This window comes from Paramisgurnus dabryanus, chromosome 2 (genome assembly GCF_030506205.2).
Source record: "Paramisgurnus dabryanus chromosome 2, PD_genome_1.1, whole genome shotgun sequence".
In the NCBI taxonomy this organism is placed as follows: domain Eukaryota; kingdom Metazoa; phylum Chordata; class Actinopteri; order Cypriniformes; family Cobitidae; genus Paramisgurnus; species Paramisgurnus dabryanus.
This window is the reverse complement of record NC_133338.1, coordinates 58,132,244-58,157,745: the sequence shown is the minus strand read 5'-3', so window position 1 is coordinate 58,157,745 and position 25,502 is coordinate 58,132,244. Positions and strand designations below refer to the sequence as shown.

General features: G+C 38.3%; 1 protein-coding gene across 1 annotated transcript; it reads right to left on the bottom strand.

Moving 5' to 3' along the window:
* Positions 1-528: 528 nt before the first annotated feature.
* On the bottom strand, positions 529-25,502 carry LOC135743974 (solute carrier family 12 member 6-like). Its single transcript, XM_065261888.1, has 25 exons — positions 25,351-25,502; positions 21,860-22,605; positions 18,741-18,829; positions 18,166-18,294; positions 17,728-17,874; positions 16,790-16,844; positions 14,971-15,101; positions 14,514-14,755; positions 13,875-14,167; positions 13,637-13,798; positions 12,809-12,907; positions 10,533-10,590; positions 10,251-10,425; positions 9,958-10,076; positions 8,730-8,828; positions 8,469-8,588; positions 8,141-8,245; positions 7,828-7,996; positions 7,519-7,714; positions 6,018-6,187; positions 5,815-5,946; positions 5,621-5,728; positions 3,426-3,646; positions 3,135-3,268; positions 529-1,904 (listed from the first exon to the last, which is right to left on the bottom strand). The coding sequence occupies exons 2-25, from the start codon at positions 22,074-22,076 to the stop codon at positions 1,813-1,815; spliced, it is 3,462 nt and encodes a 1,153-aa protein (XP_065117960.1). The 5' UTR covers positions 22,077-22,605; positions 25,351-25,502; the 3' UTR covers positions 529-1,812.

Here is a 25,502-nt window from a genome sequence, read left to right as displayed (position 1 = left end):
GATGGTGACCAGTTTAAATGAAGTTAAATCAGGGATGTAAGTCCTGGTAGTCCACTGTCCTGCAGAGATCAGCTGGAACTTATTTTAATACACCTGCCTGAAAGTCAGTATGTCTGTTAAGAGTTTAATTAGTTGATTCAGTTGTGTTTGATTTGGATTAAGCTAAACTCTGCAGGACATTAGATCTGCAGGAACAGAACTGAACCATCCTGAGTTAAACCATCAAAGTTCAGAGTCTGTTTTGGCCACTTTTGTGCTGGTTTACCTCAAACATCTGTAGACAAAAATAAACCAACATTACTTTTATAGCCAGTTATTCCCAATATAACATTTAAAGTCAATTTACACTCCATTTTACTTTATGATGTGCACTGGTTTCTGTCATTTGGTTTCTGTTAAATGTCAAACATAAAGGTCTTCTGCTATTTTTCAGCATCTGACTGGGTTTTTCCCATAGATTAATTTCAAGTAGCATTTGATGATTTCTACAAATAATTCTTTCTAGAAGAAACACATGGAAAAAAACAATTTTGTTTAAACGAGATTTACCTTCGTTTTATTTGTGATAAAAACAGCAGATGACACTTGAGATTTCCAACATGAAAACAAATTGTTTTTATGAAATGAACAGCAATCCCTGCACATAGACATACAAGCAATTGGTGCTAAAAATAAAACAAAAATAAAACATTATATCCTCCACTACATTTGAACTCATACAAACAAGGCAAAGCCTAAGACTACAATCATTTGAGAAAGGAGGAGCACTGCAGAGAAAAACAATTAAACACATCAGGGCAATGAATGCTTGAATTATTGGTCTAAACAGACTGAACGTAACACAGCCTTTAAATGTATTGCTATGATATTATCAGACCCCGCTGATTTACAATCAAATTCTTCATGCAGAACATACAGTACAGTATATGAAACAAGATGAATCGCATACACACGCGCACGCAAGCAACATCATTTAAAGAAACATTCAAAACATTTCCTCATCATGTCATTCCAGTATTAGTTCAGCTTTCTGTCAAACACAATATAATCTTCATGTGCGCTGCAAGAATCAGTGTCACTTATTGTCAATGAGCTCAGACATGAAGTTTGTTATTGATATTATTAATCAGGTTATTATTGAACAATGACCTCAATTGCCATACACTACAAACATCATCCCAATGATTCATGAGTAAGACACAAACAAAAAAACATAAATTGGGCAGAACTACAGTGAATAATGACATTATGTCTTTCTCATACAAAGCTTTGCAAGCATCAGAGTTAAATCTGGAGTGGCATAAGGTTCATTAAATGTTAATTTTGGAGTGAACTAATCCTCTAACACACTACTCAACCTTAAACAGCACTGTTCTGTAAACACACATGCGCACACACACACACACACACACACACACACACACACACACACAAAGGTCCTGCATTACAAACAGTCCTTTAGCCCTGAGTCAGTCTGTGCAACACACCAGCGCTGTGATCCATCGCTGTGCTAACCGCTGGTCCAGTTCATCACATACACGTGTGACATCATGACCGTCACACTTCTACATTCATGACACACAAGAACATAAGTGCTCATATATACACACACACATATTGCCAAATATAAAAAATCAAACACTGCTTTTGGTCAGAGTGGTAGATTTCACAAACTAACCTAAAAGAACTGAATAGCGTCGACAGTCAATGATAATCATAAAAACATGAGTCAACCATAAAGAAAAGAACATGTAATTGGCCACTCCCTTTTTAATACTCTCATATGTCAGCGGATTCACATCTCACTGGATATCAGGAGTAAATGGTGATGACCTCACTTCCTCCACCCCTGACCAATAGGACACGTTCCAGCCCCTCAGTAAGGACCTCCAGAAACTCCATATCTGTGAAAACTCTGAGTTAAAAAATATAATCACTTTACATAAAACATATGCGTTTAAAATGATGAATATGTCATTATTTAAAATCAGGCAGAGGTCAAGCTTACTAATAATTGTACTAATCATTTCTTATATCCCAGAGGAAATGATTGTTTTTTAAATTCTGCACCTCTACAGCAGGAATCTTCAACTACTCTTCTTCAAGGGCCAAATTAAAAAAAAAATTAAATGTGATGCAGACAAGACATTTACCCCTATTTTTACCTTGTTTTTTTAATTGTACCTATTATATATTATTATTATTATATATTTTATAACGTATGTTGTTTATGTTATTTTTTGTTATAGGTGATATATTAAAAAACACATTTTCAAAAAAGATGCATACATCTTAAACTCCAGTATTTTGCCTTTTTATTACTAAAACAGCAAAAGCCAAATGTTAATAATTTTACTATGAACAATGCACAAAAAAAGTACAAGTGTAAATATTCAACACATGTTTTTTGTAATGCAGAGCTCTTTAACTTCTTTTGTTTATAACTCTTTAACTTTCATAAATTGTTTTATTTAAAGTATTCACAACATATAGCCACTCTTGTCCTTTTGACTAAAATTGCACTTCATGTTTTCTTTTTTAATATTTTAAAGATAAACCGTACACTACATTTGGACACGACTGTCTGAGTTCGCCCCCTAGTGGATGTCATAATGAAATTTCAGTTTAATCGTAAATATGTGTCAACATGGGAGAGAAGCTCATTCCAGCGCAAGAGCCTTTGATATACGAATATATTTATACTTAATGAATGACTAATTGTTTTTAAAGGATTCAAGTGTTAAACAGGAAAGGATGAATAATGTTAACCTCGTACACAGTGTTTTAATTATAACAGACTGAAATATGTCACATGTGGTGTAGTCAAAAAAAAATGTATGCATCCAAAGCTCAAAATGGTTTTAGAAAATTACGCACCAGCAGATGGTTGGCACCCCACGCAGCCCCTTCCGACTCTACTTCCGATTTATCGGCCGTTATTTGTTAATACGCAGATTAAGCGTGTGATCATTGTGCTTTTGTCAGAACCTTTAGTAAATGATGTTATTTTGTTTAGTTGGCATTCAGAATCGTGGGAGAATCATGATCTTTATTTAAAACAAAAAATATTGTAATTCTCATTTTTCTAGTTAATAACTAATGTGTCCTTAAATCAATTCAGTGTAAAAGGATACAGTTCTCATCTCCTTCCGGGTTCCTGGGCGGTCCGGGCATGTTGAGGAGGACCAGCCGAGCATCATGGGATTTATTGACGATAACTTCATTGAGTTTAACAGCTGTGTGCATGCGCCGAACGTTCGAATGATCTCTGTAAAACATGAACGTCACAAATTAATCCCATCTTATACTTCTGCAAGGACATTCTAGTGCCAACAAGCTCTCATATTTACAGCAGCTGTGTCAAACACTCATTGGTTTATTATGTTGCGTTTTTTTCAATCAGATGGATGTGGTGTATAACTCACGGTCGAATGTTCAGCATGTCTCTAAAGCCCTCCGGCGTGCTGCAGCATGAAGCAGCGTTGGTTTGTGTGTTGGTTATCATCTGAAGAGCTTTCTCTTTAGTCCAGGTCATGTGAACGCGCCGGTTTTCTGCGCTCTTCTCGGCTCCGTCGGTTTCATCGTCATCATCCGAGCCGATGCTCGTCAGTCGAAGCATTGAGTTCCTGTCTTTAACCAGTTGTGCCTGCAGAGGACACCGTTACAAATAACATGAAGACATGGACTCCTGCCTGGCACTTAAATCATCTTTGTGAGTTGAGGAAAAATGATCTAAGGAAAGCCTAAAAGCACTACATGTGTACAGGCTCTCCCCCCTCTTTTATATACTGTAGATGCTATTGTCAACTGGTGTCTAAGGCCGCATTTACACTGCCTGTTTAAAGTCACTCAATTACGATTTTTCCCTCATGTGGCACAGATTGGATATGAACCAAAAACATGTAAGCAGGAAGAAAACCACATAGATTCTGAAAATCACTGATCAGTGTCAGGCCTCAATCATATGTGGAAATAAATCGGATACATGCGTTTGCCTCTGCAATGTAAGCGGACAGATCTGATATTCCCATCTCAAGGGTTCTGGCTAGATGGGACATAGCTACAACCAAAACTCGCGAGATGTTGGGTTTAGGGGTAGGATTAGGATGAAAAACAGCAGTTCTGGCTAGATAGAATACAGCTACGCCTTAAATCCCATGAAATGTTGGGTTTAGGGTGAGGATCAGGACAAACAGATAGTCGCAGCCCATCTCAAAAAATGTCACGCGTCATTGAAAATGCAACACTGGCAAATGACATCCACTCAGGTGGACACCACCGCGATCACATGACTCTTCTTAGCAGCACAACGGAGGACGACGGCTCCACTTAACAGAGTAATGTTGAAGTTTAATGTCTTGTTACATCAAGCTCTATAATCTTGTATAATCATTAGGGGTCAAGCCCTGGAGAGGCAAAGACCCTTATTGTAATTGTTAGGTTTTTTATTATTCTGCTGCTGCTTCTTATTTATGGTTCCCACACTTAAGTTAACTTCAAATTCAAGGACCTTTCAAGGACTTTCCAGCTCCAATACCTTAAAATTCAAAGACTACATGTGGGGACACATTTCAAGTGAGAGCAAGGTTACATTGTGTTACATTTAAAGATACATTGTTACAATTCCCTTTCAAGGGAACTCGCGCTGCGTCGCTGTGGTGACACTTTGGTGAGGCTTAACGACAAAGACAGGGTGATGCGGACCCAGGAAGTACATCGCTATCTGAAATATTGCCAAAGATGACGTTACAGGGAAGCAGTAAGTATGGCAAGGGAGACGCAGCGTCTCGTTCCCTTCTCAGGGAACAACAGTTACATACGCAACCCGAGACGTTTTCATGTGTCAAACACAACTATGCAAAAAAGCATTTTGGTATGAATCAACATTCACATACAGAAGCTATAAACATTTAAAGCAAACAGTTTAGCATGTGTGCTTAAAAAGTCTAGAATTTTTGGGGATTTTATAAGAATTTATTTTCCAAAAAACTTCTTGCATAAAATTAATTCAATGACCTGTATCTATTTATGTATATTTTCAAAAAACTTTCCCAGGGCCTTGATTTTTTCCCCTAGATTCACAAACTTTCAAGGATTTTAAGGACCCGTGGGGACCCTGAAACTTATCTTTCGGTCCATTTGTGTCCTTGTTGGGCTTTACCCCATAACTGCTGCTTGCAGCTTTACTGTCCATTGCATATCGTGAAATCTTACTTCCTCTGTGGTTTAAGCTTTTCTGGGTCAGTATGTCTACCTTGAATTGTTTTGTCAAGTGTTTAGTGTAAATGCTGATATCAGTTAAGAGTCGCTTTTAAAAAATTAGGTAAAAATCAGATACAGGCAACAAATCGGAATTTGGGCATCAAGATTTGCAGTGTAAATTCAGCCTAATTCTTTTCCTTAAGAAACTACTCACAAAAATACCCAAACTTTATTTCTCTCTAACACAACAACAGTGCTGGATGTTTCTGAACTAAGAAGCAGGAACTACTGAAGATTTGAACTCACATCATCCAAACTCCAGCGTTTTTGCTTTAGATAAACACATGAGGTCACATGAGGTCCTGAAGTTGATCTCTGTTATATCAACAGCATCAGATTTCTCTCTTGCATCACTCACCTCTTTCTCACGGTCTGATTTGGACAGACGCATCTGGCGAAGCATCTGAGATCTTTGTTCCATCATCAGTGTCCTCTCATATGTGTATGCACTGATATCACTGTCATGCTAAAGAGATTTACAGTCAGACACACTGAGAAAATACATCCACACTCAAAGCAAGTATACGTGCATTGCTAAAATCAGATGCTTACCATCTCAACCACCTCCACTTCAGCATCTATACGTAGATGATAGAGGAAAGTGGCCAGGTCCTTCTTCATTTGAATCGAGTTGTCCTCCATTTGAGCCACCGTGAAGATACGCATGCTACACTTACGCCAGACCTGAGACACGCCACGACATTAGTTAACGGACCGCTGTAACAGGACAACAATCGCACAACAACGTTACGCACCTTGTGTTGTTTGAGCAAGAAGGGCAACAGCATTAGCATGCCACCATCATGGACGATCCACCACACGTCAATGTAACCCTCTGTGAACACCTCATTGTTGCTTGGAAACAGTGAGATGTTTTTGGGTACCAACAGAGCCAAATGGGCCGTCGTGGTGACTCGTACCGTATCTGGAGAGGAACAACACAGAAATGTTTGTTTAAAATAGACTGAATCTTTTCAAGAAACCTCCTACGAAAACTCTACAAATCAATCTGAAGTCACACAACATCATAACATCACCACATGTAGACATCTTACGCTTTAAATAAAGAGGACGTAATGGCACAGGTGCTGTGGTGGATCTTGAGTAGGGAATGATTTATGAATCTGTTTGTATCTCAAAATGATCTTTTTTTAGAAACTTTCCATGGGAACTTAAAGGACAAGTTCGGTATTTTAGACTTAAAGCCCTGTTTTCAGATTGTTTATGGTCAAATAGAATGGTTTTGACTGAAATTTCGACATTTTCGGCTGCCCTGAGAATTTTCGCTTGTTTGTGTTTCAGCTCAGACCTCTACAATGGCTTTATAGGTGCACTGGAACAATCCTTCCTAAAATGCATTAAACTTTCGTTTACAAAGACGAGAAACTCACCGAGTGGTCAGGGGTGTTCACTGATATGCTCACACAAAAATCGCGTCAAAAGATGCTTTCCAACAGCTGTTTTACCATTCGTTGTTAACTTGTGGACCTATTTCCCCAAACGCCTCACACCCGTACATTCTTCCGCTTAGAGCTTGAATAATAAACACTCCAGCCCAGGAGGTGGCGCTAATCCGCCTTTGCCAATTGCAAGAATAGAAACAAAGTTCCCGGCGCGGAGTAATACCGTACCTCACAGGACGTCTAATACAGTCAATGGAGTTGGTAAAAACTACGATAAAACCTGTTGGAATGCGTCTTTTGGAGCGATTTTTGTGTGAGCATACCAGTGAACACCCCTGACCACTCGGTGAGTTTCACGTCTTTGTAAACGAAAGTTGAATGCATTTTAGGAAGGATTGTTCCAGTGCACCTATAAAGCCATTGTAGAGGTCTGAGCTGGAACACAAACAAGCGAAAATTCTCAGGGCAGCCGAAAATGTCGAAATTTCAGTCAAAACCATTCTATTTGACCATAAACAATCTGAAAACAGGGCTTTAAGTCTAAAATACCGAACTTGTCCTTTAATCTGGGTTATTTTAGTAATATTCAAAATTGGAAACTTAAAGCTATGTTTATACTCGACACTTCCGAATGGGCACGTTTGGGTGCGCAGCAAAAATGACGTCAACTCAGAGTGGGCGGTTGTAGGCGTTGGGTGGTTTTAAGAAATCATTCTACAATTTTCCAAGTTTCCTGTTAAAGGCAACTCTGCAATTCTTTTTTAAATTCTCAGATTATTCCCATTGATTCCCCTTTTATTCCCGTTGATTCCCATGGAAAGTTTCCAGCCCAAAATTTTGCAACCTTACTCACTGATAAAGGTTTTCCAGCTCTGTGGATCTTCACTTTGTCTCCAGGCCTGTGGCCAGCCCATGACCACAGTGTTGTGACGCATGCCACCCAAACCACTGGACTGAATCATGTGACTGATGCCCTCACGAGGCTTCTGTGCCACGATGCACTGAACAAAACCCTTTACACGCTCCTTCTCCATTAAATGCCTCAAAGTCTGAAAGAGAGACACAGAGAGAGAGAGAGAGAGAGAGAGAGAGAGAGAGAGAGAGACTAGATGTACGTATACATGATAGATGTTAGCTACTATCACTGGCTACTATAACAGACCTGCTCAGCAGCGAGAGCCTCGCCGTACGTCTGCAAAAAGTTTCCCGGTATGACCGTTCCCACAATGGTTAAACCTTTTCCTGCTTTCAGCTGACAGGCAAACGTCAACAAGCGTGGAGATTTAACATGAGCATCCTCGTCCAGCTTCAGAAGAACCAGCAGCTGAGGCCTGTGATGAACAAGAGCACGTGAAAGTGCACAACTATGCAAAAGCATAAGGTTTGAAATAGTTTGAAAAGTTGATGAAAAACACAAATAGACACACACATAAACACCAGTGTGTGTGTGTCTCGGTGTGTATGTCTGTGTTTACCTCCAGTTTTTTGTGTGTGGTGGTCCTTCCTCCAGTCTCAGCAGAGCGAATCGGGCCGCACTAAGAGAGAGACCTCTGATGCCGTCGCCCCACTCCTTCTCTGCTCTAAAACACACAAACACACACACACAATACTGAAGAACATCTCTTATCTGACGGAGAGCCTTTGTGCATGCGTAGCATATGATAGTTAATGCTGTAACAAGACGTAAAGGTGTTGCAAACTTGGTGGCGCAGTGATGCGACTTTAAAAAGACTCTGATATAATCCATCACTCATATAAACAACAGACACACTACAACATTCAGGACGGTCCCCTGCAACATACCCATGATACTCGATGTACTTGTAGATCATTCCAGCAATCACCATGGCAACGATAGCATAGTACCATGATGATATGAACATAAGAGCCAGACAGATAATCATTCCTAAAAATGACAATGTCCTGAAATCAAAAGAAAGAGTTGACAGTCTCCACCATGTCCACAGAAAGATATCAAGTTATTGACATTTTCATATTTTATAGCAGAATGTAACTAGAAGACATTCACTGATATTCACTATAAAGTGTGCGTGTGTGTTTTACCAGTGGTAATACGAAAACCGAGGTCTCCAGTTTGGAGTTCTGAGGAGTGTCTGCAGAGCACAGGCCAAATTCACAAACAGGTAACACATCAAGAAAAACCTACAGCCAGAGAGAAACACTTAAGATTAGTGACAACATGCCCCATGTATGCAGTTCGCAGCAATCTTACATCAACTGTGTCCAAAATTGCCCCCTATCCCCTACATTTGTTCACTAATAAAGTTCCCTTGAATGAGTGAATGAAAACGAGAAAGTGTCGGTGTCATGAGCAATTCGGTCCCCCCTGGCAATTCTGCCCCCTTAGGACCCCCGCGTGATTCCGTTGGCTGAAAAAACTCCTCATGGGTTCTTTTCTTAGCGCCTTATTACAATTCCTACAAAATCGCGTTATGATTTATGTAGTTAGAACGTTGTTAAAATTACAATTAATGTCTTTTAAATGATATGTTTCATACAGTAGTATATAAATGAGGCTATAGGTGGGAGATCTACACATTGCTTGTGTCATTTTATTATTTAGATTATTATACTGTATCCTTTCCACTTCTGTACTGTGTTAAGTTAATAAATTACTTATACAAAACATGATTACTACATAGCTGAATCATACATTAAAATGATAATTTATAAGCCATGATTACTACACTTTTACTATTAAAACAATACATTTCGTAAGGTATGTTAAAAATTTACAAAAATAAAAGTATTGTTTTGCAGATGATGACACAAAACTACTGATGTGTCTATAACATGAATATTAGTTTATTATATTATTATTTTTTGTTATCTTTTATTTAAAAAATGTTGTATGCTTCTATTTTCTATTTTTGACCAGGCATTAGTGCTAGGTACCAATCGGGGTCCTAGGGGGGACCGAACTGCCAGGGGGGACTGAATTGCTCATGACACCGGAAACGCTGCGGGTCCCATCTTGTGTCGAGACGCAGGATTTAATTTGGTACGCGCCTCACAGCGATGGGGTAGCAGCTAGTGTCAGCAACTGTCCCCTTAAAAAATGCATTATTGAAGGGTACCCATCATATAGTTATAGGTAAATCAATCTGTCATAATTTATGACATAACTTCAGATGTGTTTGTCCAAATCTGCCACTGTAGCCTATAACACAGAGGACCTGAAGGGTGTAAGACAGAGACAGATCTAGACAGAAATTAATATAAGCAATGTAAACACAGACCAACCGACACAAACAGACTCTAGTGGTCTTACATCGAGAGTATCGGAGCGACCAAATCCAACGAGGCGATGAGGATTCCCAGTTCAGCCAGTACAGCCGTGAGTAACAGAGCCCAGGTCGGTTCTCCATTGGCTTTACCGTGACCGAACACCTGGAATACAAACACTTCACTATCAACTACAACAATAAGTGTGTGTTTCTCTACTTTATCTCCAGAGGTTTGTATGGTGTGTTTCTAGAGTATATAGTATACGCTTATGTTCAGATCACAAACATTAACCAGAGATCATATAAACTTGTTTTATCTCTGATTCAGCCGTCTCACCCGCAGGAAAGGAATGATGTTGTCTTTAGCGATGGCCTGCAGCAGACGTGGAGCTCCTGTCAGTGACTGAAGACCGGCGCCACACGTCGAGAAGAAAGAGCCGATCACGATCACCCACGGCGACGGCCACGACAGCGTCCCCACCACCAGATTTCCTTTTACAGAATCTCCAAACCTGACAGACGTTCACAGGAAAACCACGTTACACATAGGACAGAAAGAAAGAAGTGAAGCAGAACTGACAGTAGAAAGAGAGACATGGATGTGAATGATGAGACTAACTTATCCCGAAGCACAACTCCTTCAATACAGGCTCCAAATAACAGCACACAGCTGAGGTCTGACGTTAGTATTCAGGAAAACTTTCATGCATATGAAATCTTTACATATACATATTCTGTAGCTGTCTTAAAGAGTTTCAGTCAATCAATCTGTAGTCAGTTGTTTTAAGTGACTTCAACACATTCAGTCGACGTTTAATGGGTCTGAAACCGTCAGTATTCATTGACTATGTTTACATGTATACCATATATATATATATATATATATATATATATATATATTTCCAATAATCAGATTAAGGACTTAATGGCAGTAAGATGTTTACATGACTGGAGCTCTTGTTTACATGCAGTTTTATTTTCTGATTATTTACACATAGCCCAATGATGACTTCACATTACATACTGTCCACTGTTTTTATTCACTTGCGTTAAATGACAAACACGTTCTTATGGATGTATTTGGTTATTCTGTGCTGTGATGAAGACAGAAATATGATGGCAGTGCCTGTAATGGTTTTATACACTGCTGTGGTGGTGTTATTTGAGCTGTTTCTGCTGGCAGCGAGAGCTTCCTAATGTCAAGTTTAAAATGAATTCATGCTTAAGGTGAATTATAAAAGCACACACACTTCAGTTAATGTGTTATAGATGTGATTAGAGTGTTTAGATGGCCGCATACTGCGATTAAAAGCGGCATACGGTACCTGTTTTAATACAATTATACTTACTGCCATTATGAGCTCAATCGCATTATTTTTATTGATTTATTGTGTTTACATGAGGTAAAGTATAGTTGCAATATTGCCAAAATCCAATTATAATCGCATTATGAGGATGCATGTAAACATGGTCATTGTCTGATTTTAGCAGGGTATAGAACAGCGATGTCCAGATTTGTTTTGTGTGATCTAATTTTAAAATGATAAAGCCGACAAGATCTACCTGCTAAAAAAAGGAGTACATATCGCGGAGATGCAGTTTAGTGAAACAAACTAGAAAATGACAACAGTATCAGTGCGTGTGGATCAGCTCCTGCGTGAAGGCAAGAATGCTCATCCTGGTAAATTTCGGAAGTTAGACAACTTTTAAAGATTTATAAAAACACATTTGAGAAGAAATGTGTTTCACAATTACTCTTAAAACCATAATGCTAATTTCGCTCTCTGTTTTCAGAAGTTTGTGGAGTCGTGGAGCAGCATACACAGTTAATTTATGTGCAATCTACAGGCAATGCCTTTTTACAATCAACATATAGAGACAGAGCGCCGCGCGTCATAACCTGAAAACCACGCCCACCGGGGGGGAAAACAATCCAACCGTCTCCATTGACTTTGTATTGCGAGAGGCTGCCTCCTTGTCATTTCTGGCTTATAACAAAAAACAGAATAATGCCTAAAAGCTGCTGTGTGACAATATGTACAGCTAACAAGCCAAAGAACCCAGAAATAAGTTTTTATAAGCTGTCGAGCCGTAAAACCCTGTCTTTAAGGAGAATAAAGTGGATCGCCGACTACGTTTCCCCCTATTGGACGCAGTTCTACTAATAGTATTACTATGAAAAGTTGCCTGTTTCCATTTTTGTGTCTTTAAACGCTCGTTTTTGGGGTCGACAGCTTATAAAAACTTATTTACAGATTAAAATTAAAAACAGAATAATACATAAAAGCTGCTGTGTGGCAAGGTGTACAGCTAAAAAGCCAAAAAACCCAGAAATAAGTTTTTTTTAAGCCGTCGACCTCATAAAACGAGCGTTTAAAGAAACAAAAGTGGAAACAGGCAACTTTTCATAGTACTTCTATTAGTAGAACTGCGTCCACTAGGGGGAAACGTAGTCGGCGATCCACTTTATTCTCCTTAAAAGCTGGGTTTTACGGCTCGACAGCTTATAAAAACTTATTTCTGGGTTCTTTGGCTTGTTAGCTGTAGATATTGTCACACAGCAGCTTTTAGGCATTATTCTGTTTTTTGTTATAAGCCAGAAATGACAAGGAGGCAGCCTCTCGCAATACAAAGTCAATGGAGACGGTTGGATTGTTTTCCCCCCCGGTGGGCGTGGTTTTCAAATTTGCATATCGGCGCTCTGTCTCTATTGGGCACCCCTGGTGTATAAAGTCTTTGTGGCATGCTCCTGTACTAACCGTTTCAATAACGTTTTGATCCTGCATTTTAATTTACCAGAGGCACACAAGTGATAATTCAACCCTGGTGTTTTCTGATATCTGCCTGATTTATAATAGAGACGTTTTGTGTCTGTATACGTGTGTGTAAGGATACAGACAAGAGACGTGGTGAGAATGGCGAGAATCGTCCCGATAGGAATCGACCGCTGAGCATCCTTCAAATCTCCAGATCTGTTAGAGCCGGCCATGATCCCTGAAACACACACACACAAATTAAACATCTATCTTATACATATTTGTTTTAATATTGCTTCCAGTTCATTCACTGTTCAGTTTATGAAAGATCAAGTGCATTGTGGGATGTAGCATCTCATACATGTGCCGTTAGTTATATTGGCTGCGTCCGAAAACCCTAAATCTTTCCAAAGCAGGAAGGCATCAAGGCATGTCCGAATCCAATGTTAGGTTTACTTCCTGGCTCCTGGAATCTTGTCCCACAATTCTATGCGTGTGCGCGCATGGGGAATGTAATTGGTCGAGCCTGGTCGAGTTCCAAAAAATAAAATGGTGGCCAAGAAAGCATCTGGAGCACAAATTCAGTGTAAATAAATGTATATTTTCACTTTTTACACCTTTTAATTGCATTTCTAACGAGAAATTAGTATTGCAGTTTTCAAATATGTGATTAGTTATCGCAGAGGCGCTCTCTGTTTATATTTCAAACATGCTGCCTATGAAGTGTGTCCGAAAGCATTTCTCTTAGCTGCCTTCATTCCTCCGAAGTCATTGCCTCATGAGGCAGCGAGGCAAAAAGTCAGCTGCCTAAGTTTTCGGACGCAGCCAATGACACTTGACATTCTGACAAGTGTAAAAGATCATTCAGGTGTTTCATGCATTTAAAAAAATTGCATTACTGCTATTGTAGTATCTTTAATGTGCCACTATCAAACTGATAAAGTGATGACAGAAAGGGAGGATTTACCGGTCACAGATGGAAAGAAAATTCCAATCAATAGCGTAAAGGATGTGGTGATGTCAGCGAACACATAAGAATAGTGATTGGACACCGTGGGTCTGTGGGCGGAGGGATGAGGGCCACGCTCCAAAACATCACCTTTACTGGAGTATGAACTCCATATGTTCTCTACAAACACAGCAGTTAGTGATGATTATACACAGCTAACATGAATCTAACTCAATCTGTACACATGTTTGTTTACCTGTGATCACACCGCTGGCGAGTCCAGGGATTCCCTGTATCTGTGTGAAGTTATTTTGGACAAAATACTCATTATTACAGACTGCGTTTAAGTCTGAGCTGTTACAGAAATGTTTCCACAGATCTGTCGCCTTCTCCACGGTGAGCGGAGGAACGGTTTGAGTCTCGGTGCTGTTCATGGTGTCATTGGTAGAGATGTTAACCGCTGGAGCTCGCTGTATCAGCATGGTCTTGGCACACCGGTTGTCATTAATCACGTGCTGAGAGATGCTTCGATTCCCCAACATACAAACACTAAAAGTGAAACAGAGAGATTGATTCTGTCAATCATTGACCAGGGGATGGTTAGCAGGAGGACAGTGTTTAGGTGAAGATATGGGTTTGTCAAACTGGTTAAAGATGATCAAACCATAAAACCCATGTCTTCTTAGCCAAATAAACAATTAATTCAATTCTTCTTCACAGAATTCAACTGATAAAAGGGGATCTTTGTGCTGTGTATGTCTATGAGCTCTTTCATATGTCCTGCCCTAACTTCCTGTTTTAACAGGAAATGTGTCAGCAAAGCTTGTTAAGTCAACTCGTGGCACCTTTTAAGTAAACATGTCTTGCGTTGCCTCACATGAACACAGATACTCACGGGAAATCTGGTGGGCTAAAGGCAGACACCAGCGCTCCAGTGTAGATGGACAGAATGGAAATGATAACACACGCCAGAAAAAGAGACGCCAGCTTGTTGACATATTTGACTCCCACAAACACCAGCAGTGACATCAGCACTAAGAAGATCGAACCGTACACACGCATGTTATTCAACATGGCCGCCGCCTCGTCATCTGGGTTGGTCGAAACAAAGATGGCGGCCTTAGGAACGATGTACATCTGTCAACCGATGGAATACAGAAAAAAACAAACATAATATAATAACATTTCATTTCCTATAAACTTCTTATTGTAAAATATTTTGTTTAAAAAGTGTGCACATTTTCCTTTAAAATAATTAAGAATGCTGTATAATGCAAAAATATTCAGATTTTTAAGTGTGGTGTTTAGCATCTAATAGAAATCTGATGATGAAGATGATGAAGAACTCGCACCAGTAAAATCTCGATGGCACCGAGGATGTACATGGACCCAGCAAAGGTCGTACCCAAATAGAAACATGAACCCACGGCCCCCCCAAACTCCGGACCCAGAGAACGGGAGATCATAAAATACGACCCTCCCGCTGGATGGGCGGAGAGAGAGAAAGAAAGAGAGAGAGAGGTTGTGTTAGTCACTATGTTAACATGACTACAGATGAAACACTACAGAAGAGAGAGATTTATTACATCAACTGCATTTACACTGACACAAATTATTTTTATCTAAACAGATTAATACAAAAACAACAACAAACTTTCATTTCAGCAACAAACTAATTTCTAAGCTTTTTGCTGGATAATTTATAAACACACTCAATTGACCTATGGCTAAGCCACGCCCCCTCCACTCACTAGGACAAACCATCAACATCTGTGACAGGCGCTATGGCAGCTGTCACAGGAGGAGACATTTCATAGTAGGCAATTGATGAAATTTTGGAGACAGAAAGACTCTATATCATCTCAAGTCACCAACAGGGCCTTGGAGTGTTATGTTAATTTTATTGTTGAGAAGGTCAATGAAAAGCTTCAGCTCCACGCAAAAATGTAAAGGTTACAGTGTAAACGCAATAAACCGCATCTCATTGGTATCATGATCAAATTAAATATGTAAAGGTCTAAGTATCATACAGGACAAGCCTTTTTACCATCTTTACCAAGAGAAAGTTAACTCTCTGTTAGTTTGGTGCTACAGTATTTACATGAATCATTCAGCACAACATTGCTATTACAAATAACACTTGTTATCTTGATTATTTACAGATACGTTAATGAACATGTTAAGTGACATGATGTACAACGCTGCTACGTTAACGTTTTCTAATGGTAGGCTAACGTTACGTTAGAGATGTTAAAGATAACGTAGCTTAGAACAGATGTAGACATCCTTGTTTAATTTATACATGTTTAGTTGTTGTTGTGGTCTACGTTACCGCATAACTTAATCCAGAGCAGACACTTATCCCGGTCAAGATGTGGCTTGGGAAAGGGGAAAAAATACGGGGAAACACAACATCACCCAGCCTCTCGGGATACCTAGTGTCAGAGTTGCATGTACCCCATGCACACCGTTTGACCATTTTATAATTAAAATGACAAGAAAAACATAAAAAAAGAGTATGTCCGAGTGTATTGGGTTAGCTATGCGCACTGTGATTGGCTCATTGCGTTTGGGGGCGTGGTTTAGCCATAGGTCAATTCAGCATTTGAAGTGGATCAAAAGGTTAATCCAAGTTACCCAATAACAAGAACAAGTATTGGGTATTTAACTTTTATTAAGTGTTTTGATCCACTTCAAATGTTGATGTTTATACACAGTAGTGGCCAAAATTATTTGAACACCTAACATATCTTTTAATGTTTTCAGTTAATAAGATATGCCTTTTAATTATTGACATTTTATTTAACCATTAAAACCAGAATCCAGAAAAATGAAAACAGAAAACATGGAATTTGAGAATAATAAAACGCAATTTGGGGAAAAATAAAACGTATTTCATATGGCCCTACAAATATTAAAGTTTAAAGTGGATAAAAACAGTACGACTCCCTTCGTTTTGTTGTGCTCAGAGTAACCATCATTATGAAATGACATTTGGAGGCAAAAAGTCAATATTTTCAGATCTGTCAGGTGTTGTAATAATTTTGGCCACCCCTGTACTGTATACTGTATATATATATATACACATGTCCATCAGAAAGTTTGTAGAGAACATATGGTCAGAAAACTGCATGCATTGATCTTTATTAAAATGAAGTGTTAAAATGTTACCTGGCACAACTCCATTAGTAGCTATGGCACTCATAGATATCGCTGTTAACAGTGTCTGTTGAGACAAAAACATGTGCTTATACACACTTTACACAATGTAATGATAAAACACATGAAATAAACAATGAAGTTATTTACATACACTGAACAAAATTATAAGCACAACACTTTTGTTTTTCCGCCATTTTATATGACCTGAACTCAAAGGTCCTAGACAATTCTATGTACACAAAATTTCTCTCAAAAAAATTTCACAAATCTGTCTAAATCTCTGATAGTGAGCACTTCTCCTTTGCAGAGATTATCCACTTAAACAGCATGATTATTGCACAGGTGTGCCTTAGGCTGGACACAATAAAAGGCCAATCTAAAATGTGCAGTTTATCACACAGCACAATGCCACCATAAGCCGTCTCCAAAGGCGTTTCAGAGAATTCAGCAGTACATCCAAACCGGCCTCATAACCGGAGAACACGTGTAACCATACCAGTCCAGGATCTCCACATCCAACATCTTCACTCATCTGCATGCTCGTCGTCCTCATCGGGGTCTCGACCTGACTGCAGTTTGTCATCGTTACCTACTTGAGTGGGCAAATGCTCACATTCGATACAGTCTAAGGTGTTTAATTTATGGATGAATCCCAGTTTTTACTCTACAGGGCAGATGGGAGACAGCGTGTATGGCATCGTGTGGGTGAGCGGTTTTGCTGATGTTTATAATTTTGGCCAGTGTATGTATATTCATCTTGGTATGTTTTGTAAATGGAAAGAGATGCAGAACTTAACCAACAGAGTTATCCATATCATGTCATAGTTTTCCTCACTGTAATGAGTTTTGGATCAAAAACGTTCAAATGTAAAATTTCCCAAACATTGACTGAGATTCTAACATGAAGAAGACCAAATACAAACAGGATTTGCGTGCGAGAGACTCACACAACAGCAGCACGTGAAGACGATAAACAAAGCTTGCAGGACTCCAGCCGTACCGACGACCCACGTCAATCTGAGGAAGAGAATCACTCCAAAGATGTTCTGAAGACACGGCAGATAAACGCCCATAAACGTGCCCATCTGAGGAGACTGATAACAAACACAACCAACCAATCCTCACAAAAATGCTCAAACATCAACAATGAACTTACATGAGTAAGATGTCTACACAGTCTTACAAAAGGTGTATTATCATGAGAAATGGTTTATAATCAACATTGTGGCAATGCAATCTGGGAACATTTTTGTAAAGCATATATGATGGTGCCTTACAATTAAAAAAAAATCCTCAAGGCAGCCTAATTTTACTGCCTAAATAGACCACACCTAACATCTCAATGATCATCTGAACCAAACCAACAGACTCTCTATGCGTTTTACCTTGCTGGGTTTGCGTTTCCCGCCTATGATCTCTGCCTCCTCGTGCTCTTTAGCACCTTGTGTCAGGTTTGTGTAATTCGCAAGACGACTAAGCAGAGACGACACTTTGGGCCGAGTGTCCATTTCCTCCTACAGAAAGAGAGAGATACAGATGTGGTATCCATCACAGGTGAGAAATGAGACTGAAGCAGGACGAATCTACAGTCGTGTATTCATTGTAGCTCACAAGATAAAAAGAGATATTATATTGTGCATAACGAGTGATTTATAATAGGATTTCACACAGAAAGCATCTCTATTATACAGTATCAGACTATCAGTAAATATCACTCGTGTCTCTTTGATGTCACACAGAATCGTGGCCACCATCTGCTGTTGAGGTTATGAAGATTGTAAATCACAGATTACACACATCAAGATAAGTCTGACTTATGTAAAAATGTCTCAATGCAAAAACCACAATGGTCCTAAAAACAATCTTCATTTTATTTTAACATATTTCTTTCCATGTTGGGCTGAGATGTGGCCTGAGGATTTAATGAGATTTATAAAATGAAGAAGGGAGAAGAACGAACCTCAAAGAGAGCCAAATTCCTGTCGTAGAAATCATCATCATCCACACTATGAGAGTTATTGATGTAAGTACTGGACAGCTTAACATCACCTGACAAACAAACAAAAAAAAGATTGTTTTACTTTAAATGTGTCACGTGATCACACTGTGAAACCATTGAAACCGGGCATGTGCCCCGTTAGAATTTTCAGTGGATTCAGCATGCAGCCTTAAATTAATCAAGCATCTTTTCATTTATTACTTTGTTTCATGAGTAAAATATGACCAGTTCTTCCCTTTCTGATATTTGTGCTGCTTTAATTACGTGCTTGATTGTGCACGATGGCGTTTAACTGTACAAAGATGATAGTTCAAAGTCCATTTCTTAATGTTTATAACTAGATTCATCACTATCAACCATTATGTGCTCTGACTCTGAGGTCAAAAATGATGCAAAAATGCATTCCTATAATAATTTTATATAAATATGTTGGTAAGACTTTACAATAAAGTTGTATATTATAACAATTACTTAATGCATTACCTAAAATGAACTAACAATTATCAGTACTTCTACAGCATTTATTAATCTTAGTTGGTGTTATTTTCAGCATTTACTAATACATTTATAAAATTAAGTTTTGTATATGTTACTTTTAACATTTCTTAATGTACAGTGAACTAACATGAATAACTGTATTGACATTAACTTATAAAAGAATTAAAACATGCTGAAAAACTGTATAATAAAACGAAAAATGTCAATTACAGCATTACATTTAGATCTGCTTACATTGCATCAAAGGTCTCTTTTTACTTCACTGTTATTGAAGTGTTGATCATTACAGCCAATCACAGACGTGACTGTTAATCGCATGAGTTTTACATTTGTGTGTAAAATAGCAATAAAATCATTCATAAACACTTTTCTGTCTGTGTAGTCTATTTCTATTTTTGCCATAAAAAAAGTTTCTCTCTCTTGGTCCCTCTCCTCCTTCGTGACTAACAACTTTATCATAAGACGTCCCACATGACAGTTTCCCTGATTTCAGTCAGTTAAGCATATTTATAATATATATGGAATGAATGAAACGAGTTGGCACGCATTTAGGCTGCAGTGCATAACAGAAGAGCAGTGCGTAGAAAAAGACAGCAGCTGTCTTCTACGTTTCTATCAAAAACTAATTAATTATAGTTTTTTTATTTAAATTAAAAGTGATTACAAAGGAAATGTTTACTGTTCATTTTTTTTTATTATTTATTGTATGGAAAAATCCCACTTAAAGAAACAGACCGCCATTACAGTTTTCCTCTCGCGCACCCCCTGGTGGCAGCTTGCGTACCCCTGGGGGTGCGTGCACCACACTTTGGGAATCCCTGGTCTATAAGAATATGGACTATAAAATGTTTTGTTGTTTAATGGATGTTAATAATTATGATTAAAGTATGAAGGTAAATTGAAATATTGTGTTTTCAGACAAATTGTCCATCTCTTGTGGAGTACCTCAAGGGAGTGTATTGGGACCCTTACGTTTTTTAATGTACATAAATGATCTAAAAAAATGGCCTGATCTAGCCATCTTTTGTTATATGAGGATGATGCTACAATAATTGTTACCGATGAGAAAAAAAGAAATTATAGAAAATTAATTAAGTAAAGAGATTGTGAAAGTATCCAACTGTTTTTTTTGTTTTTTTAAAAATAAGCTGTTTTTACATTACGTGAAAACTGAAGTTATTTTATTTGGTTTTGCAGCTAAATTGAGAAAAAAATTCCAAATAAGAGGTAAGGGTTGGAAAGGTGACTATTACTTCTAAGTAGGGAGTAAAATATTTAGGATGTATGTTGGATAATACTTTGACAGGGGAAAGTATGGCTGTTGAAGCACATTCTAAAGTATGTAATCGAATATTTTTTTTAGCAGGACAGGCTGCTTATTTAGATAAACTTTAAAAATGTTAGCTGGGGCATTAGTACAAGCACATTTTGATTATGGGGCAACTTTCTGGTATAAATGAGTTAAAAGTAAATTACAGATTGCTCAGAATAAGTTGTGTAGAATTATTCTGAGGCTTCATTCATGAAGGCAATTGAATTATAACTATTTTATGAAAATAAGGTTTTTAAAAGTGGACAAAAGGGTAACTTTTCTTTAACTGAAGATGGTACACAAAATACTACAGAGAAACTTTCCAAAATACTTGTATGACTACTACGTGTTCGTAAGAGATGTTCATGGATTTTCTACAAGGGCAAGGATAATTAACATCTATTTGTGTTGGTTTAAGAGTTTCTTTTTGTATTCGAGCGCTGTTGCTTGGAATTAATTGCTTGACTGTTTAAAACAAATTCAGGAACAAAGTCCTTTTAAAAGAGAAGGAATGGCTTTTTAACTAGTTTTTTTAATAAATAGTTTATTATGTGATACATTGATGTGTTTGTGTTGATTTCATTCCCATTATGAACTGCTTGTCCATTTTTGAATACATGAGGACCACAATGGAAATAAGCCTGAGGCTTTTTTGAGAATTTTATTTTAAGATGTGTATGAACAGGTCTTTGGGCTTGATTGTACCAGTTTTAATTTTTATTGTTAAATAAAACCAACAAGGGTAGCTGTTCACACTTTGCCTGCTTAAAATTTTTTGGTGAATGACGCCCCTGACCACACCGAAGACACACTTTTCACTTCCCCAGCACACAAACACACAAACTCAGCAGGTCTACTTCCTATCTGACACAAACCTCTTAATGCCACACCTTTACCACAGTTCCTCAACCATGTAATGACAGAAACTGAAATATATCTACATGTACGTATAAATAATTATCCTATAAAGGGCATTTCTGTGTCAACAGGATTGGCAGATTTAACTCAAATTTGGAGACAAATTTATCCAGATATCCACCACCCATACATGCTGATTTTCTTCCTAAGATGTGACTACATAGATTCTCTTCCTGTTTCACAAGATGATCTTGAATCTTTGTGTGTGTGTGTGTGTGTGTGTGTGTGTGTGTGTCAGCTCAAATCAGAATGATCACATGATTATAACTCTCACAAAACATACATTAACAAAAAGATAAAATAAAAAACAAAAATTAGTTCACATGAATTTTATACCAGTTTATTGTCTTACCATGTTCCACACTGCTGGGGTCCGGCGAGTCAGCCCCCGCGTACGTTGTGAGCCCTCCGGACGCTTCGCTGTATGCTTCGCTGCGGTACACGCTTTCTCTGGAGCCGAACCGAACCTTTCCACTGGAGCGCGAGCTGAGGTCCGGGGATGTGTCGGACGCACCCGGGAGATCCTCGGCTTTGGTGGGCGTCACTGTGAAGCGCACGGACGATGCCATGGTCTCCCGCGCCACAGGCTGCTGCTGAGGGTCCGCCAGCGTGGCGGTTTAGAGGGTCCTATAGCGATGATGACCTGTCAACTCTCAGCTGAGGATGCTTGCTGACACATCGCCATGGAGACGGTACAGTGAAGCAGAGAAGGGTTTCGATAAATCTATGTGTGAACGCTTCTATGATGTTCTGCGATATGACTGGTGGACAAACTACAAGAGTCTGCTATCAGTTCAATATTAATAATGATCGAATTTGATTTAATTGATACGGATGCTGATCATATGGATGGAGAGTACACTTATTGGTAATTGTGTACTGAGGGAGCTGTGAATTTTTCTAACTTTTCAGCTTGTTTCAGGAACCTGTTTTTCGTCTGGTCAGCAAATACTCAGATCAGGACATTATATACATCTGCACATAATGAAACCTTCACTGTATGAAACCATCTGACTCATTACAAATAGATGTACTTCTGTTATCCTCAATGACACAGACTGATGTCATACAGAAATCTAATGAATAAAATGTGTACGTCTGTGTGAACGTGTAGAGAAAAGACAAACAACACAAAAAGAAGCAAAATATCAAATATTTATAGCAAACAAAAAAGCAAATTTTAATAGTGACTGGTTTACATTATAAACACTCCAGATTCACAGATAAGGCTTAATCTGGCTAGTCCTAAACTAAAACACGTGTTTGAGCATTCTCAACTAAAAATAACTTGCACGTAAAGTAAAGGTGGCAAAATACTGGGAATTTTCAAGGCTGGAAACTTTCCATGGGAATTAACGGGAATATATCAGAATTTACTGGACTTTACTATAACAGGGAACTTAAATTTAGTTAGAAAATATCTTGTAGCATAATTTTGTTTAAAACAACAAGATTCAATGCAATTTCAGTTAAATTTCTACCCAATGACTACATCAACTCAAGTAAGTTTTGATGACAAAACTTTAATAAATATATTTGATTATATAGTAGTCGACATTTGAAGTGGATCAAAAATAAAACAAAAAATTGTCTTAAAAGTTTGAAAAATACACGTCCTTAGGACAACTTCGATAAACTTTTTTTGATCCACTTCAAATGTTGACTAGTGTATTAGAGTTTAACTAGCAAATACCAAAATGTGTTATACAGTAGCTAGCTAGCCAGTAAATCAGATATCTAAATGTAAGCTAGCACTATTGCGTTAAAAATTTATGAGGCTAGCTGTCATGTGGCTGTGATGATCTTTCTACTACATTCTGTGAGAACGTTTTCTGTTATACAGAAATACTGTACAACCAAAGTTTGAACACATTTATTGGACACGTAAGGAATAATTGGCGATGGGCTGTTGAATTATAAGAAGATAATGCACACCCAGCGTCGTGCCGTTACACCGCGGGTGCGCATTATTTTCAAAGAGTCAATTTTTTCACGTATACCACGGTTACCACAAATATTGCTCTGGTGCCTGTTTTAAAGACATTTGACAAGTTAGGTGAGTGGTTTACAGAAAAATAACCAACACCCATTAAACATTTCTCAGCCAATCAGAATCAAGCTTTCAACAGACCCGTGGTATAAACACAATTATTAGGTTTATTACTAGGGCTGGGTATTAATTCAGATTTTCCAGATCGATTCGATTTTGATTCACAAGCTATCCAATCGATTCGATTCCAATTCTCAATTCAATTTTCTAGATTCAACTCAATGATTTAATACAAATACTATATTAATAAAAAAAGAACAGCGAACAGAAGTTTTCAAGTGGGTAATTAATAAAAAGAAATTAAAAGCCACAACACTATCGTTGTCGATTTTCTTGCGAAATCTAAAATGCTTCAATACCTCTGACTTTTTATGTAAAGGTGGCATCAACGTCAATGAAGCTCTCCTGAAACTGCCGTTTTAAGCACTGAATGAACGACAGGCTCGCCTCTCGCTCTTTGATAACATCGCGCAAGGCAAAAGAGGTTGACATCTAGTGAAGAAGACTAGTAATTAGATTAACATAATTGCTTATGTTCAATGTTTGCGGAAATGAATCTGAAAAAAAAATAGATTCTGCTCTTTGAGAATCGATTTTGAATTAACCACGTAAAAAAAACGATTAATCAAAAAATCTATTTTTTTTTGCCCAGCCCTATTTATTACAAGCATAATAATGTTTATTGTGCTTTTGCGTTACTCAATGAAGGAATCAATTAAAGTTCTACTTACATTTAAATCATTCAAGACCTCTTTTTAATTAGTATGACCTTGCAGGCATGTCTGCTTATGTTTGTTTGTATATGATATAGTTTATATAAATTTCCCTTAATTTCCTAATAATTCCCATGAATTCATGTTAAGTTTTCAACTTGGAATATTTCCAAAATGAAGTTCCCATGGCAAGTCTCTGGATAGAATTAGCAAAGCCTTGTCTGTGAAACCGGCTCGGTCGGTTACAAAGCTGGTTTATATCATTGGGCCGATGATAAAGGTTTTGGTGAGGCTGGTTAGAAACTGGTTATACTGCATGTCAACAATAAACTAATCACTATTCCAACCATCCAAAAGATATAAAGCAGGGACAATTTTAATCGGATTATTCTTTAATCTGTTTGAATAAATAACTAGTCAAACATATCAACTAGAGATAACAGAAGATTACCTCAACTGCGCACAGACAGACAGGTGTTCATTCAACTCTCTGACAGCTGTCAATCACGTCACTTCCTACTAATAACAAACCGGACTGAATACAAAAGGTGTAAACAGACCCAGATCGGTGGATTGCAACCACACATCCACATGATCTCTACATGTATGATGAAGCCCAAATACAGTTGAGATACGTTAGGCAGCCAACATGCTATCTAGGTTGGCAGCTAAACACAAAACGTTGTTTAGTTTGACAGATCATATGGATTGTAAGATTGTAATCCCTAAAATGAAGCGTAGCTAACCGGCACACATATCATATTCAGTACCATGATACGACGCCCATAAACACCGCGCTGGATCCTGCGACACTTTCTGTCAGCGGGCGCGCACACCTGACTGGTTCCATTAAGCCAATTAAAATCACCCTCACACTCTGAAGAAGTAGGTCAAAATGGTCCAGTATGTGCACATAAAGTGTATAGCCGGTCACCTTAACACAAACACATTAGCGCGTCTGTCTCTCAATGTTCGTCGGCGCGTATAAACACGCGCGCATGTTTTAAACCAGTATGAACCAGCCTCGTCGTTTACTTGCGAACAACGTGAACGATAGATTATAGTTAAAAACTCAATTACCTGTTGTGACTGACACTCTTAGGTCCAGATCGACACTTCGGTTCCGTTCATCTACAACAATCTTTGGAACCGAATCAAATCAAAACGTTTAACTAGCTGACTGACTGCGGAGAAATACGCGCTCCCGACAGGCGCGTTCTGTTACGTCACCA

Bases quoted from the DNA above. Each gene is read 5' to 3' on its own strand.
- LOC135743974 (XM_065261888.1), bottom strand. From the start codon at position 22,076: ATGGCATCGTCCGTGCGCTTCACAGTGACGCCCACCAAAGCCGAGGAT. The intron at 18,295-18,740 runs GTTCGTTCTTCT...CTCTTTCTGTAG, and splicing joins GGAATTTGGCTCTCTTTGAG to GAGGAAATGGACACTCGGCC. The intron at 13,799-13,874 runs GTAAACAAACAT...CTGTGTTTGTAG, and splicing joins CGCCAGCGGTGTGATCACAG to AGAACATATGGAGTTCATAC.